The sequence below is a fragment of the Lipomyces arxii genome, assembly GCF_038497795.1.
Source record: "Lipomyces arxii strain Phaff 12-163 unplaced genomic scaffold V1512scaffold_1, whole genome shotgun sequence".
NCBI lineage: Eukaryota > Fungi > Ascomycota > Lipomycetes > Lipomycetales > Lipomycetaceae > Lipomyces > Lipomyces arxii.
Genome location: NW_027117700.1, coordinates 1,233,186 through 1,252,554, shown reverse-complemented (window position 1 = coordinate 1,252,554; position 19,369 = coordinate 1,233,186). Strand labels below are relative to the sequence as shown.

Sequence of the window (19,369 nt, the reverse complement as noted above, 5' to 3'; positions counted from 1 at the left end):
TTGTATCGCTGGAGCCTCAAAAGACGCATTTATATGATATAATCATTAACTTAAATGTAAACATGCTTTAAATTAAAGTGCTTGTAACAAAGTAAAACGCAATCATGCGGTTAGTTATACCCAATCATTAAACCTCCGGTACTATTAAAATGCACTTCTGTATCAACTAAAAAAAAAATAATCGGCCATTAACCAAAACCCCTGCTTGCTTTTTAATTTAACCAAATCCTTGCCATATAGTTTTACATCCACATTGCCATCTTCCTTTGTTCTATCAGTCCACCGGCCATCATGTAGAACGCCGCGACGAACATGGAAAGAATGGTCAAACAGAAGAAGAGATACGAGTGCCAGCTGAACTGCACCAGCAGCGCCCGTCGGCCGACGAAGTGCATGTGGTCGACGTAGCATAGGTACGCGTAGATAATTGAGCCCAGACCTCCAATCAAAAATATCAAACCCCACGCCAGTGCGCCACGATTTTGAAGTGAAGGCTCGACGACAGCTTTGCCAGGTCCAAAGATTGATTGCCCGGGCGGGATGTAGAAGCTGATGATGAACGCAAACGAGGTTGAAATGAAGCCGGCGGCCATACGCAGCCACGCGAGGTAGTTACGCTCGTTTGCACCGTGGTCACGACCGTCACATGGATCGTTCAAACAAATCATTGACTGGTAAAGGGGATAGCTGAAATGAAGATCCCATTTGGTCACTTCGTGTAGCGGAATTAAGTCTGATTCTTGCTCGCCCTCGATACGAAGGAATGTCATGTACTGCTCATCTTGCGAAAGTTTTCCAAACAGTTTCTTCTTTTGACCCTTCTCAATAGATGAGTAAGAAGTGTCTGAAGCCGACGTCTGCTTTACCAACGGAGTCTTTTCGTTCACCATTTTGATGTTCCTGGAGCTTTTGTTAGTACGGGATTAAAGCGCGGTTAGACCCTGAGCTGACTTGGTAATCCAGCGGGTAACTTTATCGTGTTATGCGTGTACACTCCTGGTACTGCGAATATTTCTGCACTAGGCCGGGTCAGAATATGGCAGATTCACTGTTACTTCATGACCACGAAATTTAATTAAATTACCCGTTGAAATCAGAATTTATCTATTTCAACGCGTTTGATCTACTCGGAATACTACTCAGACAGTCGTCAACATAGTTTACATGCGCATAACACTTCAGTAAACACAAATCATGTCTGATCTACAAGGCGATCTTCGACCTCACGAAACGCCTCGGGACGTGTGTAGAATATGTCGGGGCGAAGCTACAGAAGAAGAGCAGCTGTTCCATCCCTGCAAGTGTAGCGGTAGTATACGATACGTGCACCAAGAATGGTAAGATCTATCGCGGCGAGTTTGGTGAAATCACACAGTGTTAACTGTTTAGTTTGACGGAATGGTTACAGCATTCACAGCGCAAGAATGTCTGCGAATTGTGCAAAACTCCATTTAAATTTACAAAACTGTACTCGCCTGACATGCCAAAGCGGATACCGCCACTTGTATTGCTGACAGAAATTGTGGAACACATCAGAGATTCAATCCTGCTATATTTAAGGTTAACGCTCGTATGTTTTGTCTGGCTGGGATGGTTACCGCTCAGTACGCGGTATGCAGTCAGATTTTACTTCTGGGTCAGTGACGATATGTTCGATGGCAGGAGTCAAAACGCGACAACCATCGCGACTATGGCTGCACAAAACCTAACAGATGTATTTGAGTCTGTAACTGAATCGTTCACAGATTCAACAGCTGGCCAGATATCTGCTGCCGTTGGAGTTAACCAAACGGCAAAATACGCAATATTTGGCGAATTGACAAACAATCCTGTTGTGAAGTATGCTTGGAATGGTTATTTCTATTTGTACAAAGTCTAACAAGGAAACAGTAAAGTACTAGTCGACACCTTTGAAGGGCAAGTCATCACTGGTTTATTCGTACTTATATTCATCATTTTGTTTCTGATTCGAGAATGGGTATTACAAAATGCCGCATTGCATCAAGCTGAAGATATTCCTGCTTTTATAGAACAGCTGCAGGCACAACCTGTGCTGGATCAGCCTGTAGCACCTATCCGTGCCGCAGCAGCCGGAATTCTGTTACGGCCGCTAGAAGTTGTCGAGGGGGCTCAAGGTGCTGAAGGAAGACCGGACCGTGACCAGAGGAATATGGACCATTTCATGCGACAAGAAAATCTAATTGTTGACGGTAGACCGGAAGTTGAGAGGAATTTTGACCGTTTCGCGCGACAGGAAATTGAAAACGAAGCAGAATTCAACTTTGAGTTTCATGCGCGCAATCTCCAGAGACAAGCAGCGCAGCAACCCGAAGATGCAATTGCACCATACGAAGAGGTTGATGATGCAGCTCGTCCAATCGCGGATGTCGCACAAATAGAAGCCGAACACCCTGACAACAACGGGTTTTGGGATACAGTGGGTGCTTGGTTTCGCGACAACGTGCTCGGAGACGAGGAAGATGGTGATCTTGGAGCCAACGAGGCGATTCCTCGAGCTGCAAACAACGCAGACGAAGTGCAAAGAGGTGCTGATGATGAACTTGATGACGGTGGTGAGGATTTTGATGGAATCTTGGAACTCATTGGCATGCGTGGCCCAATACCGGTGTTAGTTCAAAACGGCATCTTTTCTACGGTACTGGTTACTGGAACATTGGCGGTTGCGATATGGATGCCATATTTGGTCGGCAAAATTGCATTGCTTTTGGTTTCTCATCCTGTCATTTTCTTTGGTATTATCCCTGTGAGCGTCATCTCGTTTTGGGCCAACCAAGCTGTTGACATTTTTATTGGGTTAGGCGTCAGTGTGTTTGGTATATGCCTTTCTATAGCGGAGAGCTGGATAGGGTCTGTGATTGACCAGTTAATACCCTCACTCCGAGCCCATCCTGAGATCAAGGTCGGTAGAGACGCCTGGTCAAGAGTTGCTGAGCGATTTCACTTGGCCGAGGCTTTTTTTACTGGGGCTTTTAGCTCCAAAAACGTCTCTGCAGCTCTTATCAAGCCATCGTGGGTCAGGTTTATTCATGGTGGTGAATTACCAGACAAAACTACTGGCATCGATCGTACAGTCGCGATCGTGGCTGGTTATGTTGCGTTGACGGCTATTGGTGCTTGGTATCTTTCACGATCCAAACGACTTGCTAGGCACAGAGCTGGCCGGTCATTTGAACGCTTTATTATTGATGTTCTCAGACAAGCTGGTTCAATAATGAAAGTCATTGTTATTATTGGAGTAGAACTGGTTGTGTTTCCACTCTTGTGTGGTACATTGCTGGATTTATCTTTTATACCAGTGTTTGACGGTGTTACCATTCAGAGCAGATGGGACTTCACATCTAAACATCCGATACCAAGTACGTTTTTGCATTGGTTTGTTGGGACTTTATATATGTTTCACTTTGCTCTTTTTGTATCCATGTGCCGAGAGATCGTGCGACCTGGTGTTCTGTATTTTATTCGAGATCCCAATGATCCAGACTTTCATCCTATTCGTGACGTTCTCGACAGACCAGTGTGGACTCAGTTGCGAAAAATTGCTCTTTCGGCCGTTGTTTATTGTAGTTTGATTTGCATCTGTCTCGGTGGTATTATATACGGTCTTCGCTATATCGTGGGTGGTCAAATCCTTCCCGTCAACTTGAACTGGAACTACACTATTGCTGATTTCCCGCTTGATCTGTTGCTGTACTTGGTTTTTATGCCTTTCGTGCTGCGCTTCTTCAAAACAGACGGATTGTTCAAGAAATCATGGCAGTTTTTCTTTAAGAGAATGGCGTCGTATTTACGACTGTCTTCATTCCTGTTATCAGAAGAAGTCATAGAAGAAGAAGGATCATTCTATTACAAACATTTTACCAGCAGATTTTCACACCGAGGGTCAGATAAATTTACTATCATCAGATCAACAGACGAAATCGCAACCACTGCTGGGGAGGTTTTTTACGTAAAGGACGGATCTTACGTGCGAGCACCAAACTCCGACACTGTTCATCTTCGCCGTGAGAAATTTGAGTTTGTACCTGTAACGAAGGGAAACAAGAGGCTTGACGGAAAGCCAGAGCAAGGTGATGACTCAAGGGATACAGTGGTTGTCTATTTGCCTCCTTACTTCAGAGTTCGGATCGCGTTTTTGCTGTTAGGCATCTGGTTATATGCCGCTTCTTGTGGTTTGATTGCTGCTTTAGCGCCACTGTTACTAGGGAGGAAGACTTTCAATCATATGTTACCTGCTGGGCAGAAAATGAACGACGTTTATTGTTTGACTGCGGGTGCATACACGCTTTGCTATGTCGTCATTGCTTGCAAGTTCTTAATTGCCAAACGGACTGTGATTCAGCTCACGTACAGACGATTGATAGCAACAACACTGAAGCCAAAGCAATTTGTCATTGAGCTATCAAGTCTTGGATTCCAAGCGTTAAAGATTGTTTATGTCACGTTCTTCTTAGCGTTTGTCATCCCGGCGTTGTTGTCTCTGGTGATGGAGTTTTACATTGTAATTCCACTTCAAATGTACTCTACGTCTGGTCAGCCGGTCATTCATTTGATGCAGGGATGGACGCTTGGTGTACTATATTTCAGGCTACTTTGGAAACTGTTGACACTAGACGACCAGAGTAGATGGTCACGGGCATATAGAGAAGTGTTTGCTCATGGCGCCGTGAACCTTGACGTCGTGGCCGCGACCAAAGGTATTATATTACCCATCGGCGGAACTTTTACGGCGGCGTTACTTGCGCCAGTTCCAATTTGCTGGATTGCAGAGCATACAGTTTTGCGGACCGCCCCGCAGGATCTCGTGATTGCAGTCTACAGGTTTTCGTACCCAATGGTTCTCGTGCTTGCGCTTGCCGCAGCAGCGATCTATGGTATCAACAGGCTTTGGCTCATGTGGAACCGTAAACTTCTAGACGAAGTTTACCTTATTGGCGAGCAGCTGCATAATCTCGATTAAAAAAATTGCATGTTTTAAACGAAGGTTGATCAATGTTTTTGGCTTTGAATGTTCATTGCTACGTTTGCAACGGAGTAATCGGGGTTTTCGTTTTGAATTTTGTATTCATTTTTGTTACTTCGCGGCGATATTTGTCCGGGTCATGACATGGGTTGTTTTTATGTTGATATAGAATAAAATATGTTATATAATAGTTAAAGTCCGAGAACTAATTTAATATAAAGAACAACAAGCAAAGGACAAGATACTAGTAGTATTAACAAAATCAAAAAAATAATTAGAAATTTTTTATGAAATGAAATTTAGGATTTAATGTGGCACAATCGTGAACATTTTCTAATATCTAGGTTATTTCTATATCTTATTTCTATTTGATTTACAGCTTACATATTTTATTTTGGTTTCTAAATTTGATAAAATCAGTTTATTTACCAGCCTTCGACAGCAGTAATAGTGAGGGGCAATCCGCCTTTCGGCCTGTAAGTAATTGAGCTTCGGAATAGAACTTCCTGTCCCTCCTTTAACGAAAATTTGAAGTGCCCGACAAGTGTTAGCATGATAGTCTTGAACTCAAGCTCAGCGAATCTTCGTCCGATGCAAGATCTCGGTCCGTGTAAGAATGTGAGGAACGAGACTGCGTTCGGGGCCTGTCTGTCGTTCCATCGATCAGGGTTAAACTCCATCGCGTCGTCGCCCCATGCGTCGATGCTGCGGTTTAAGCCGACGATGGGGACATGGGCGTTTGTGCCTTTGGGCACGAACTTGCCGCACACGGTCGTGTCTTCTTTTGCCATGCGGATAGTGGCAATAACTGCGGTGGTCAGAGAAATGAGCAAAATGAGCAAACCAGGAGCTTACCAGGCGCGGTGTGGCGTAGAACTTCCCGGATAACGTTGTTCAAGTACTTTAACGACTCGATATCCTCATATGTCTGGATGGTGCTGTATCCACCAGGATACTGTGTTCGGATTTCATCTCGTAGACGATCCTGAACTTCAGGATTTTTGCTTAGTAAATATAAAGCTACTGCAGTCGCAGACGCAGTAGTTTCATGTCCAGCAACGAGGACTAAACATGTCCGTCAATAAGGTATGATAGCAAACACATAAACTTACATGTCATCAACTGATCCGCAATGCCTTGCTTCGTCCATTGGCCATCTCCTTCCAAAATCATGCAGCTTAAAATATCGACGTCCTTCTTGTCCATTTTCTCGTTCTTTGAGTATTTCTCCATCTTTTCATCAATCGCGTTGTTTGCAAACCGGTTGATTGTTTGCCGGGCCTGCCAAAGACTGCGGTTTCTAGTAAACGGAAGAAATCTAAAACCCGGAATGATACTTTGAAACAAAAAGAAAATTCGACTGGTGTTGCCGGCGGGGTTAAATACTTTTTGGTATGCCTGCGACAGCTCGTTGTCCGGGTTATCGAGCGCGTTGAACTGGACACCCAGACCGGCACGGTAAATGATGTCAAGTGTTAACAAACTTAAAATTTTGGACACGTCAACCTGGGGTGCTTCGGCGCCTTCTTCAGACGGGACATCGATGTGGGTGTTGATTACGCTGATTAGCCGAGAGGATTCTTCAAGGAAAATCGGCACGAGCGACTTGACATGGCCAAAAGAAAATGCCGGCATGAGCAGCTTCCGCTGCTGTTTGTGAACATCGCCTTCTGCAAAAAGAATGCCGTTTCCAAGTACCCCATTAAGTGAGCGTGCAATGAATGGAGGTTTGATGAATGTGTACGACTGTGAGCTCAAGACTTCTGTGACTGCTTGGACAGAGACCTAAGAAATTAAACCGTGAAGCTATTCACCTATCTGTTTTCTCTTACCGGAACGATGGACTCTGAGCCCATCATGCCCCTCAAGCGAATAATGTCTGAATCTTTCCACTGTTCTATCCAATCGACGAACAGCATGTCTGGGCGTTCCTGAATATTTGTTGAGATCCCCCAGAACCAGTGAACATCTTTTGTCGGCAATGGAAAATGGCTCAATTTAGAGAAGTAGCGGGGCCGAATGAAAGAGTAATAGCTCGTTCGGAGTAAGAGCACGAATACGATGATTGACGCGATAGCCGGGTTCGACAAGCTGTAAACATACCGCTTCAATAGCAGTAGTGTCAGTAGACTACTGCCAGCTGTAATTAAAAAGGAAGGCATGGAAATATTGCAGAACTGAGTTATGACCAAACAGTAATAGCCAATTTGTTACTGAGTAAAATATATACATATACTGACACGTGCGATATAAGGATGTCTCGTACACGGCTGACAGCGCATAGTAGGAACATCCTCAAGCAAATATGAGCCCTCTAAACTCCTTATTTGATACTTTTCTACGCGCTAATTTCTAAAAGCATTTACAGGTTTAATTTGCATTGAAATTAAAAGTACAAGCTGATTTTAGACGGTAAAAAGATCGATCATCTATCTCTTCGACCCCTGAAATACAACTTTAATTCTATTTCACACGCATAAGTCTACGTTGTATGCGAACAGGCACAACTCCGGCGCCATTTCGCATCACGAACATTACCAAGCTTATCTAAGCTACTCTTACAGGAAACATTGTACAATATAACATGACTCTATCTACTAGTATATCTTCCTCCGTTTTTGTTCAGTGCCCGGGACTTCTTCTCTGCTCGCTCTCGTGCAACCTTCATCTTCTCCTTAACTCTCTCAAGACTCAATTTGACTTCGCCCTTCTTGAACGTGTCGGTGTCGAAATATGCTTCCGCAAACTCGAATAGCCATTCGGGTTTTATAGAAGTAACAGTGCGGATATAGTTCTTGGTGGTCAACACAAATCTAAAAGCAGTCAGTAATCACTCGTAGGAGTCGGAAACATTTGACATACTCATTATATATCACCCATTCACTTTCCTTCTCCAGCACAGTAGAAGGATGGAGCAAAACGTCCTGGTTATCTTTAGCAGTAATATAGTGCTTTCCTGATGTGCTTCTCTTGGCGACCTGCATGAAAAATCCACTGGTCAAAGCTTTACGAATGTTCACATAGTAATTTGCGTCTTCGTATGGAGTACTTATCAAATCTAAATCATTTTTCTCCATTATCCTCTTCAACTGCGACCGGACACTGTCAGCACTCTGGAGCGATCTGAGCGACAAGAAGTGATCATAGCACCATTGAGAAGGGTTGTATAGTGCTTCTGGACTCTTGAAAGCGTGGTATACATTCAGTAACGTCAGATGGTCACCATCAACATGTCGAAAAGTCATTTTCATCTCATCTGCTTTCTTACGCGCGCTCGTTGGACGCACGAATACACTCGGAACGGACAGCAACGCAGTCAATGACAAAATCTCGTTGGAACAGTAAAATTCGGGTGAAGTAATCAGCATTACTGCCAACATTGGATCAAGTGGAAAGTCTGACGCCAGTCTACCCAAAGCCGTCAGATCACCGTCATCGTTTAAGCAAGCTAGAAAGTTCAGCTCTTCCAAAGCTCGCATCATGGTTTCCGGCGCTGGTGGATCCATGAAATCAAAATGAACCAAATCATCAATTCCCAGTTTCTTCAATTCCAAAACAGTAGAAGAAAGATTTGATCGCAAAATTTCAGGATAACTCTGCTCATTCAGTTCCTTCTTGAAAGATTCTTCAGTGTAAAGACGGAAACACTTTCCTGGCCTGGTACGACCTGCTCGACCAGCCCGCTGTTGGGCAGACGCCTTGGAAATAGGCGCAACTAGCAAAGACTCCACTCTAATTCTAGGATTATAAACTTTCTGTTTGGAGAATCCGGGATCAACGACGTAAACTATACCGTCAATAGTCAAGGAAGTTTCTGCGATATTTGTCGAAATAACGACCTTTCGTCCAGGCGGACCGCTTTTGATTCGCGGTCCTGGCGCAGGCTCAAAAATTTTTTGCTGCTGCTGGGGTGGTAATGAACCGTACAACGGATAAACTTTAAGCTCTCCGCAGTCAGTTTCGCGAACCAGCTCATCTGCTTCTAGCGAAATTTTGCGACAAGCATCTTCAATTTCCTCTTCTCCTGTCAGAAACAGTAAAATATCACCAGGTGACTCTGTCGCATGGATTTGCAAAACCGTTTGAATAGCAGCCTCTAAATAATCTCGCTGATATTCTGGCGTGTAGTAGATTTCGACCGGGTGCGTTCGTCCTGGAACAGCAAGTAGAGGTGCATTATCAAAGTACTTTTGAAATTTTTGAGCATCTAAAGTAGCAGACATGATAATGATTTTCAAATCTCTTCGTCTCTGCGAGACTTCCTTCAACAGTCCCATTAAGATATCGGTAGCAAGTGTACGTTCATGCGCTTCGTCAAGCATGATACAGCTATACCGCGCCAAATTGTGGTCATTCATTGCTTCTCGCAAAAGCATACCATCAGTCATATATTTCAAGATAGTACTACACGAAGTCTTATCTTCAAATCGAATGCTGTAACCCACTTCCTCGCCAAGATTGACGTCCAACTCATCTGCTACTCGCTTTGCTACTGACATCGCAGCCACTCGACGAGGCTGCGTGCAAGCAATCATTTTGCCCTCTGTTAAAATACGTTAGCTGATGTTAGTCAAATAAAAGGCTAATGAATTCTTACCAAGATGAGGAAGGTCATCATATAACACGAATTGTGGAATCTGAGTAGTTTTTCCCGAACCGGTCTCACCGACAAAGACCAGGATTTGGGTAGAATGAAATAAATCTAAAAATTCCTGTCTTTGTGCATGCACCGGTAAATTTCTGCGCACTTTCAAAATGTCAAAATATTTAGTGGAAAGTGACTTTCCGTTGAACGCATTCAATGGACCATCCTACGCCAACAATTAGAACAGCCTCTCAAAGATCACTCAAATCAAATCTTACCTCTGCAACTGCAGCTTGTTCTGCAGTCGTCTTATGTCTTACGAGATTATACATATTCTCGACTTCACCGTTTGATCGTGAGTTCTCTGGTACTCCGAGTCTTGTCGTCGGACCATATGCCGCGTAGTCCTGATCATCCTGCATATGGGCCAGGTACGGGTTTGAGCCATTTCCATTGGCCGGTTTATATCTTTTATTAGCTCTTACTTCGTCTGCCATTTGTTCGACTAAGCTCTTGTGGCTGAATATAGTGAGAATGAGTATCGCTCGTGCTTCAGAAATAATTTGAACAGAAAAATCTTAAACTCCCAAAACAACGCCAAACTTTATACTATGCGGCTCACAGCATGAATATTCTAAAACGTCGAAACAGTACTGACAAATTCAGTAGATTGTTGTTGGAGAGAGAAAGAGCTAGTTTATCATTGCGGTTCTTATAAGATTTATGTTGACAATTGCTTGTTAACGCATTTATGTGTTCAGTCGTTCGATGAGTAAATACGGGCTGTGAATTATAGTGTTCTATGACGCCAACACTGAACAGATCGTTGCACTATGTCAAAATTAAAGCTACTGTTTAACGAAGTTCGCGATATTCTTTCTGAAGCAGGTGGCCTTAAGCTTGAACTGTCGGATCAATCGTTTTCTGCTGCTTTTTGTGCAAGCTTTGGCAGCAAGTCAGAGCATTCTGATCTCTTAGCAAATGACACAGACGACGATACTTTAACTGTTATTCATTACTTCATAGACTTAGTTCAGCAGATTGACGAGGCTTCGAAAGAAGATCAGAAAAAAAATGGCGATATCTTTACTGTGTCGCTTGGTGATATCAGGCTTTTGAATGCATTCATCGACTTAATAGTGATTCAATATATTTACCCAAATTTGTCACCTGGAGTGGGCATTCCGCTTGAAAAGCGACTCAAAAATATGCCGCCGAATAAGATCATACACATTTCGAAGCGACTTGATATTCTCCGCTACGTTGTGGACTCCTTCGTTGATGTTGTCAAGAGCGAGGACGACATTGCAGATATCTTGATGGGCGGCCAGTATAGTACAGACATCATATCTGGGCTTATGGAACTTGCGTATGGGCCAAATGCTGCAGCAGAAAGTAAACTAATATATTCCCATGTTTTTACTGATTTTTTGAGCCGGTATGCGCAATTAGTTTTAGTTGAACACGAGAACTGAATAGTTTAGAATTGAGACCTACACCCTAATTAGTTATCTTACCATGCTCACACATCAGTCAACTCCATTTTGGTGCTCACAGATCATAGTTAGATTACTTGCTATGATTCCAGTCAGCAGGCCGAGTGACGGGGTGAAGGCGTTAATTGAGTACATAGGAGGACTAAGAGAAGACGAACAAATTTCTATCGAGAAACTACAACGTGTGTCCAAAATTCTTTCTGCGGTGCCTAAGGGTGTAAGGCCCACTTTGTACTTTTCTCACGTTGGAGAGCAGCTGCTAGCAATATTGATGAGTTCACAAAAAGGGTTACTAGTATCGTCCACCGTTCAAGTCGTTGATACAATGAGGAAAACGAGAGGATCGGTTGTCAAAGACTTTATATTTCAGCCGTTAATTTTGTCATTCGTACCGTCAAGTGACACAATCAGAACTAAAACAGAAGTAATAGTAACAGACTTAGACCTAACTAAAGCATTGACTGGTGTACTTAATATTGTCCGCAACTTAACTACCGAATCCAACGAAGAGCTTTTGGCGCCTATTTTTTACAGCTTATGGGCCCTGGAGTGCTTTCAACGCAAATCGAAACGAGTATACGATTCTACCAGAGATTTACTGTTAACTTATATCAAATTAGGTGACAGCGCAAAAAAAATTGCTGATCTGATTGAACACGTTCGGTGTGACTTGGAGTTTGAATGGCGATACGGAAGTGGAGAAAACGGCCAAGTTGAAATTCGGAAATCTGGCAGAACTTACACTGAGCTAGCAGCCGAGGAGGACGTGTTGTCTGGGCTAGGGGGGGTTGAAATGCTAGACCAGCGGGTTGAGCTTTTGCTTCAACTCATCGATAATTTAGATAAAACTGCACTGCAAAGTGTATTTGTCGCTACTGTTAGGCGTTGGCTGGGCAAGAGAGGAGACACCAACAGTGATCCGTTCATGTAAGGAACAACTTGGTAAAATGTTCTTGCTCATACTGATTTTGTTAGAGTCTTTGTCGACGTTCGAATACTGGAAGGGATGCTAGATAAACACAAAGCAGAAGTGATTTATTCACCAACAGAAATTATCTCACTCGTATCCAGTATTCTGGACGAATATATATCGTCTTTGAGAGAGAAAGAGGACGAAAAAATACTTGCAAAACCTATTTCTGAGCAATTATCAAGTATCGCTATTGCACAAGAGGAAAGCGATGCCGACTCTGATGACGAGGATGAAGAAAAAGAACAAACAGATACTGATCAGGAGGCGGTATCTATTGCTTTGTCATTACTGTCAGCAATTGTTTCAGAATCACTATTGGGAGCTGGTGGAAGACTAACTAAACAAGATGAAAGAGTGTTGCGTTCATTTGGACCTACGTTGCAATACATTTCGGAACACGCGTCTGGTAGTGTTTTGTCATCAGCGTCAACTTTGTCGGCACTTTTGAACGAAACAGAAATTTCGCTTGCTTCCACTGGTGCCTCACAACTGAGCCAGTCTCAACAACAGTATCAACAAGCAATACTGAATTTAAAAGATCCATTGGTTCCTATCAGAGCACATGGTTTGCACCAATTACGCACGCTGGTTTTGAGTAAGGATCCTATAATAAAAATTACCGAAGTTTTGCGCCTATACTTGTCGGTTCTGAATGACGAGGATTCCTTTGTTTATCTAAACTGTATCAAGGGCCTACAGACCCTAACTGATATTTACGGTATCCAAGTAATCAAAAGTCTTATAGAGCGATACACTGCTGCTGGAAAATCACCAACACTTGACGAACGGCTGAGAATAGGTGAAGCTATATTACGGACAGTTCAAAGACTAGGCGATGCACTTGGAGGTCAAAATGCCAAAGTCATTACCAGAGCTATGATCAAAACTGTTATTGATCGAAAGTTGGATACAAGATTACGATCGTCGGCTTTAAGTATACTTGGTATGGCGTGTGAGACGAATCCAGTAGGCTTAGAAGCAAGCGCAAAAGATAGTATTGAGTGCGCTTTAGGAGTTCTCACGTTTGAAACTACAGAAGACAAAGCCATTTTAAGACGAGCGGCCGTAGTTCTGATTGGATCGATGTTGAAGGGTGTTCAAGATCTCCAAGATTTCTCCGGGGAGGTTTCTCGAGAGGTAGTAAGAAGCATGCGATACGTCCGAACTGTAGACAAAGACGCAGTAGTTCGAGTACAGGCAGGAAATGTGCTGGATATTGTAGGGGATATGATTGCAGACAAGCTCTCAGCCGTCTAAGTCTTTATGTTCCACCTTGTTAATAGTTATAAATTACTTTGAATTTTTTTTTTTTTTTTGCAGATGTGACTACTTGTAGATAGTCTTGTACTATACACATAAGACGAATCAAAATGTCCCCAAATATCGTAGCAAACCGATGGAATTGACATGCAAACAATAAATTCTAATCTTCCATTTTCGCGTCTGCATTAGCAGCACTGACCCATAAAACATTGTTACATCTAAATGAAGTTAATTTAGTTTTACTTGTAGTCAGAACACAATACACTTCCATACCTGATCATGATTTCACCTAAAGTCCCTTTATCTTCACCATCCACAAACTCAACCGTATTATCTAACTGTAAATTCATGTATGAATCGACTGAAATCAAAACTCCTTTATACTCTGTCCGACCCCATTTTAATCGAACAACAACGTCTTTTCCAGTGAGATCTTGAAGAAAGGGTTTTGGATTAACTGGCGCGAACTTGCAATGATCAGTGACTGTAAACGACAAAAGCATCAAACTACTTACTCCCGACATATTTATATAGCAAGTACAAAGTTCAATCAATAAATATACGCAAATTTGACGTGTTTTTTGACTGTTTCTGCGTAAACCCAGAAAAGAACCTAACTTCAAAAATAATTTTGAGTTTTCATGAGGCGGTACGAACACTGACCCCAGTTAATAGTCGTACCTAAAATTGCCTAGATTTTGGCCCCTTAAAAATATTTTGATCCCAAGCCAGCTTACAGCTAATTGATTTCTTTATAACTTCAATAAGGTCATCTTTTTTATTTTCTAAAGGTGTTTTGAACGATTGTGCTACTCAAAAATATTGCCATTGTGATCGATCTGTATGCATTAATACCATTAATACTGCTTAAATCCAATACATCATGGACGTGAACGGTTTGCATCACTGCTTCACTGCAACCTTGGATGCTAATCCAAATATTCGACGTGAAGCAGAATTACAGCTTGCTGAAGTATGTCTATGGTGTAATTGACTAAGATCAACTTTAATACAAAGCAAATAGGCCAGCAGAACTCCGGGGTTCATTGGCGCATGTTTAGATATTGTTCAATCGCAGACACAAGGATCGATTCAGTTATCTGGTATGCTAATTGCAATGGGAGCGAAAATTATAGTTGACGTTTATTTCACTAGCTGTTGTCTACTTAAAAAACAAGGTAGTGCGCAACTGGGAATTTGAAGAATTGAACAAGTCTACAGTCATCTCAGAGATTGAAAAACCAGCATTCAGAGAGCGGTTAATACCAGCAATCATTGAATCTTCTTCTCAGACTCGTCAACACTTGATATCAGTGCTGAATAAGGTTATTGCTTACGACTATCCAGAGAAATGGCCGACTTTCCTAGACAGCACACTGCAGCTTCTTCACTCATCTGACGTGCAACATGTTTACGCTGGACTGATCTGTCTTAACGAAATCACCAAAGCATATCACTGGAGAACACATGAAGTACGGTTGACCCTGGACAGAGTTCTCGAGCTTGCATTCCCTATTGCGCTTCAGATCGCTGGCTCGCTTTTGGCCGACAACAGCACGGCAGCCGGAGACATGATGCGTTTGATTGTGAAGAGTTATCGTTCAGCAATATACGTAAGTTAACCGACACGAATTTTTCATTTCAGCCTAAATAACATTTCAAGACTGAGCTTTCTCCACGGCTACAAGATCCTACTTCGCTTTTGCCATGGGGAAATCTTCTACTACAGATTGTAAGCAAAGAACTTCCGCAGAGCGAAATGCCAGAAGACCCTAGTGATCGAGAAGCACATCCTTGGTGGAAAACAAAGAAATGGTCGGTTCGAAATTTGAACCGTTTATTTACAAGGTATATAACTCCAATTTTCTGCTTTGTATAATGCTGATGCTTACTAGATACGGTGATCCAGTTGGATTGACAGACTCTATGCAAGAGTACAAAGAGTTCTCTAAGAGTTTTGTTGTTAACTTTGCACCGGAGATTTTAAGAGCTTATTTACACCAAATTGAGCTTTGGGTTGGAGGAACTTATCTCAGTCAGCCTGCACTTAACTGCATCCTAGAATACTTCGAGCAATGGTATGAGCAAATAGGCTTCGAGAAAGTATAGTGCTAACATTTCATAGCGTTCGAACTAAAATAACATGGGAGATTCTCAAGCCCCACACTGAATCTCTTATCTCGCAGGTGATATTTCCTCTGCTCTGCCTGACGGATGATGACATCGACACATTTGAGAGTGACCCTATTGAATATATTCACAGACGGATTGACATTTATGATGAAAGCGCTACACCGGACATTGCAGCAACAAACTTCTTGGTTACGTTAGTAGAACGGCGGCGAAAGGCGACATTTAATATTGGCCTCGGATTTATCAACAATATCGTCGTTTCGTAAGTGTTGTTACGTGCTATTTGATAATCTAACCAACCAATGTTTGTAGACAACAGCAAAATTTGTCTGATGAAAAGGCGGCTCGGCAGAAAGAAGGTGCATTGAGAATGATGGGCGGACTGTCGCATATTATTTTGGGGAAGAATAGTCCTGTCGCAGGAATGATGGAACAATTTTTTGTTTCATATGTCTTCCCGGACTTTCAAAGTCCGTTTGGCTTTTTAAGGGTTCGCGCTTGTGAGATCATGAATCGATTTTCCGAAGCTCAGTTTAATGATGTCAATGTAAGATTTACGGTTTGGATTTTTAGCTGACACAGCTTAACATAATCATTAGAATATCAACATTATCTATGCTAGCATCACATCATGCCTTAATGATAAGTACCTGCCAGTCCAGGTTGAGGCAGCCCTTGCGCTCCAGCCTTTTGCCCGCCACGATGTTATTCGAGAAGCCATTTCTCGGAATATCAAAGACACTATGGCGAAACTGATGGAACTCACCAAACTGATTGATATGGATTCATTGCTTGGTGTCATGGAAGATTTTGTAGATATGTTTTCTTCTCAACTGGCGCCGTTTGCAGTTGGTCTTGCGGAGCAGCTGCGTGACCAGTTTTTACATATACTAAGCGAGGTGATTGAGAAGGAGAATGTTGACGCTGACTCGTATGATGTGTCTTTACAGTATTCGGATCTAGACGATAAACAAATGGCTGCGTTGGGAATCATAAACACTCTGGGGACGTTGCTTCTCAGTTTAGATCACTCTCCAGAGCTGGTTGCTAGCATTGAACACACCATTTTACCTGTCATTTTTGTTGTGTTGGAGAACGAACAAGCTGATTTTTATGGCGAGGTGCTCGAGTTGATTGATTCCAGCAGCTACTGCTTGAAGCGAATTAGCCCTGGTCTATGGGAATTATTTGGTTTGATTCACAGGAAGTTTCTGGCTAGTGCATACGACTATTTTGAGGAGCTGCTTCCTGTTCTTGAGAACTATATAACCTATGGTAAAGAAGAAATGGTTGCCAATAAGCAGTATATATCTGCCATGGTTGATATCGCCAACCGGGTCTTGACAACCAACGATGGGTTTAGCGGTGATACCGGTGGACCTGCATGCCGACTGATTCAGACATTGCTACTGAACCTACGCGGTAGTATGGATGAGTACATTCCATATGTGGTTGGCATAGCATTGCAACGACTGAAGGAAGACATCACAGAAGAGAGCAGCAGTGGATACCTCGTCAGTTTAATTGAAGTCATAATCAATTGCTTATACTACAACCCGGTTTTGGCTTTCCAGGCGTTGGAAGATGCTGGGCAGACTGCAAACTTTTTCAACATATGGTTCTCAAATATCAACAAACTTGTAAGGGTGCATGACAAAAAGCTGTCGATTTTGGCAATTCTCAGTGTCATTTCTCTGCCTGATGAACAAATTCCCGCTAGTATCATGCCCGGCTTACCCCAACTCCTCCACGGAATGTTCCAGTTGTTGCGTACTTTGCCCGACGCTTTAAAGAAGAAAGAGGAGCTGTCTAAGGAGTTCGAGAGCAGTGGTGAATCGCTTTACGATGGGTCCAATCTAGGAAACACTGGTGACTGGGATGACGAGGTAGATGAAGAAGGCGATTTAGAGGATCCGGAATCTGCAGCATATTTGGACTTTTTGACAAAGGAAGCTGAAAGGTTGGGATCCAAGAAAGACAGCTACGGGGATGAGGACGACGAGTACGACGAGCTAGAGGAAGAGCCACTGTACTTGTCACCATTGGACGACATTGAGGCGAACGAGGCCTTCAAAGTCGCGTTCGTCGCCCTGCAACAAAACAATTCGCGGAACGAGCTCCTGTCACAAATGACCGCGGAAGAGCGTAATTTTGTGCAGTCACTCATGCAGGCATAAAAGTGAGTAAAGGCTACGGCAGTAGATCTCAATGGTTGCCTGTAGATATTTCATAATTTCCATTCATTACGACACATGTATTGATTGCACACATTAGATGCCCTTCGGCTGATCATAAAACGCTACGAATTATAAAGAATTAGATTTTTTACAAGCCTTTTAAATGTAGGTATTGCGAATTAGAATCTGCAAATACTACTTGTCTAACTCAGACCATATGATCCGGCGAAAATGTTCAAAAAAAGCAACCAACAAATTATGAAAGCCAAATAAGATACACTCCATTGTTTTACGCAGTTACCCAACCGTGACCAAAATCATATGTCTTCGAAGGATTGCCAACTTTTTCTGACCAACTCCCATTGCTCACCCGACTCTCCTAGCGAACCTATTGTGCCGTTACCGCTGCTACCATTCATACCTGGAGAAGAGGAATTTCCTAGTAGTTTTCGATGTGCGTTTGCTTTTTCTTGTATTGCGTATTTCTCGAGAATTCCTTCCGTAGGCCAGATGATCACAATGCAGTCGTCAGAAGCCCATCCCAACGTTCCTCTACCCACGCGCTGATCCGATATCCTACACGACACAAAACTCCACTCGCCAGAGAAATAACTGGGTAGTAGCGGCACTTTTGATAATATGTGTCTTCGATTACTTGAACCCGACAAAGGCGAGGTGTCAAAAATGTGGAGCGTGTCTTTGTCTGAGATGAGTGCGAGTCGATTCGAAGATGGTGAAAAGGAAAGAGAGTGAATGACGGCACGGTCGATGCCCCTTCGGAACTCGTGTAATAACGCTGTTGTTGCTGCGGCATGAATTCTGATAATAGTGCCGGTCTCTGAAGCACTTGCAATTAATGATCCATCATGACTTACTGCAATACACTTGACCGGACCTTTGTGTGCCCGTACAATAGAGACTAAATTGCGTTCTTGACCTTGTGGAGACAGATCAACAATCTGTATATGGCCCTCGGTCAAACCAGGAAACACAAGTCTGTCATTTTGAAGCGCACATATTCCAGTTGGGTTGTCAGCTGTTTCGTAGACTGACAGTCGTACTGGCGGCGAAGAAAAAATGTAAACGTAGATCTTGCTTCGAAGGCAAACGACAATCCGTGTTCGCGACAAAAGTACTTGTAGAACCGGCGACAAAAACTCCAAGGAAAGGGCAGCCATATTCTTTAAATCGTCCCATATTATGACCTATAATAGGACCAATATTAGACAGTCCAAGCTTTAAATTCATTTATTTTGTGTACCTTGTTCTGCGGGTATTTCGGAGTGCGACCTCCTCCAACCAATGCCAAATAGTTTGTTCGATGAAGCATTTGTACAATTCCGATACCTCCGTCAGCAAATCCTGTGCACATTGTTAAAACCTAACAAAAACAACAAATACAAACAACGCTTGCATACCTCGCTTGACCCTGCGTTCCATAGGGTCAGTGTTAAAGACTTGAAATCCATGCTCGTGACCGATGGCAAAGCATTCTTGATCCTGGTTAAATGATGCACATAATAGCCGTGGCCGATTTGAGGCGTTTGCGTTCAGAGGCTTGTGTAAATTCATTATGCAGTATATGCCTCTGCGTTTTTGACAATGCAATTGTTGAAACTACAACAACAACAACCACGTTTAAATTTGTGCTGTTGTACTCTGCTGGCCGAAGTATTGTTTTGGCTTGCCAAGCTGAAAGGGTTAAGATTTGGTTTACGCCGCATGATAGAACCCTGAGATGTCACGTCAAATTAAAGTTTA

General features: G+C 42.8%; 8 protein-coding genes across 8 annotated transcripts; 3 read left to right on the top strand and 5 right to left on the bottom strand.

Annotated features, from left to right (window-relative positions):
* Nucleotides 1-50: 50 nt before the first annotated feature.
* Nucleotides 51-936, bottom strand: V1512DRAFT_257027 (uncharacterized protein). The gene has a single exon (XM_066915146.1). It carries the CDS (start codon nucleotides 888-890, stop codon nucleotides 243-245), a length of 648 nt encoding a protein of 215 aa, XP_066774517.1. The 5' UTR covers nucleotides 891-936; the 3' UTR covers nucleotides 51-242.
* Nucleotides 937-1,028: 92 nt separating this feature from the next.
* On the top strand, nucleotides 1,029-5,212 carry V1512DRAFT_219315 (uncharacterized protein). The gene is made up of 3 exons (XM_066913656.1): nucleotides 1,029-1,337; nucleotides 1,390-1,839; nucleotides 1,891-5,212. The coding sequence occupies exons 1-3, from the start codon at nucleotides 1,195-1,197 to the stop codon at nucleotides 4,976-4,978; spliced, it is 3,681 nt and encodes a 1,226-aa protein (XP_066774516.1). The 5' UTR covers nucleotides 1,029-1,194; the 3' UTR covers nucleotides 4,979-5,212.
* Nucleotides 5,213-5,332: 120 nt separating this feature from the next.
* Nucleotides 5,333-7,197, bottom strand: V1512DRAFT_257022 (cytochrome P450). The gene is made up of 4 exons (XM_066915145.1): nucleotides 6,814-7,197; nucleotides 6,094-6,766; nucleotides 5,837-6,046; nucleotides 5,333-5,789 (listed from the first exon to the last, which is right to left on the bottom strand). Exons 1-4 carry the CDS (start codon nucleotides 7,141-7,143, stop codon nucleotides 5,407-5,409), a joined length of 1,596 nt encoding a protein of 531 aa, XP_066774515.1. The 5' UTR covers nucleotides 7,144-7,197; the 3' UTR covers nucleotides 5,333-5,406.
* A 149-nt stretch (nucleotides 7,198-7,346) lies between these two features.
* Nucleotides 7,347-10,113, bottom strand: V1512DRAFT_232771 (P-loop containing nucleoside triphosphate hydrolase protein). Its single transcript, XM_066914020.1, has 4 exons — nucleotides 9,845-10,113; nucleotides 9,579-9,792; nucleotides 7,844-9,524; nucleotides 7,347-7,794 (listed from the first exon to the last, which is right to left on the bottom strand). The coding sequence occupies exons 1-4, from the start codon at nucleotides 10,061-10,063 to the stop codon at nucleotides 7,572-7,574; spliced, it is 2,337 nt and encodes a 778-aa protein (XP_066774514.1). The 5' UTR covers nucleotides 10,064-10,113; the 3' UTR covers nucleotides 7,347-7,571.
* A 96-nt stretch (nucleotides 10,114-10,209) lies between these two features.
* V1512DRAFT_257019 (uncharacterized protein) lies at nucleotides 10,210-13,338 on the top strand. Its single transcript, XM_066915144.1, has 3 exons — nucleotides 10,210-11,004; nucleotides 11,051-11,989; nucleotides 12,038-13,338. Exons 1-3 carry the CDS (start codon nucleotides 10,400-10,402, stop codon nucleotides 13,290-13,292), a joined length of 2,799 nt encoding a protein of 932 aa, XP_066774513.1. The 5' UTR covers nucleotides 10,210-10,399; the 3' UTR covers nucleotides 13,293-13,338.
* V1512DRAFT_232766 (small nuclear ribonucleoprotein F) lies at nucleotides 13,312-14,085 on the bottom strand. Its single transcript, XM_066914019.1, has 3 exons — nucleotides 13,814-14,085; nucleotides 13,572-13,765; nucleotides 13,312-13,516 (listed from the first exon to the last, which is right to left on the bottom strand). Exons 1-3 carry the CDS (start codon nucleotides 13,820-13,822, stop codon nucleotides 13,459-13,461), a joined length of 261 nt encoding a protein of 86 aa, XP_066774512.1. The 5' UTR covers nucleotides 13,823-14,085; the 3' UTR covers nucleotides 13,312-13,458.
* On the top strand, nucleotides 14,026-17,765 carry V1512DRAFT_284778 (armadillo-type protein). Its single transcript, XM_066918030.1, has 8 exons — nucleotides 14,026-14,271; nucleotides 14,323-14,401; nucleotides 14,454-14,911; nucleotides 14,962-15,146; nucleotides 15,194-15,376; nucleotides 15,424-15,693; nucleotides 15,744-15,978; nucleotides 16,031-17,765. Exons 1-8 carry the CDS (start codon nucleotides 14,182-14,184, stop codon nucleotides 17,606-17,608), a joined length of 3,078 nt encoding a protein of 1,025 aa, XP_066774511.1. The 5' UTR covers nucleotides 14,026-14,181; the 3' UTR covers nucleotides 17,609-17,765.
* On the bottom strand, nucleotides 17,674-19,292 carry V1512DRAFT_219297 (WD40-repeat-containing domain protein). Its single transcript, XM_066913655.1, has 3 exons — nucleotides 19,027-19,292; nucleotides 18,870-18,970; nucleotides 17,674-18,813 (listed from the first exon to the last, which is right to left on the bottom strand). Exons 1-3 carry the CDS (start codon nucleotides 19,178-19,180, stop codon nucleotides 17,926-17,928), a joined length of 1,143 nt encoding a protein of 380 aa, XP_066774510.1. The 5' UTR covers nucleotides 19,181-19,292; the 3' UTR covers nucleotides 17,674-17,925.
* Between the last annotated feature and the right edge of the window lie 77 nt (nucleotides 19,293-19,369).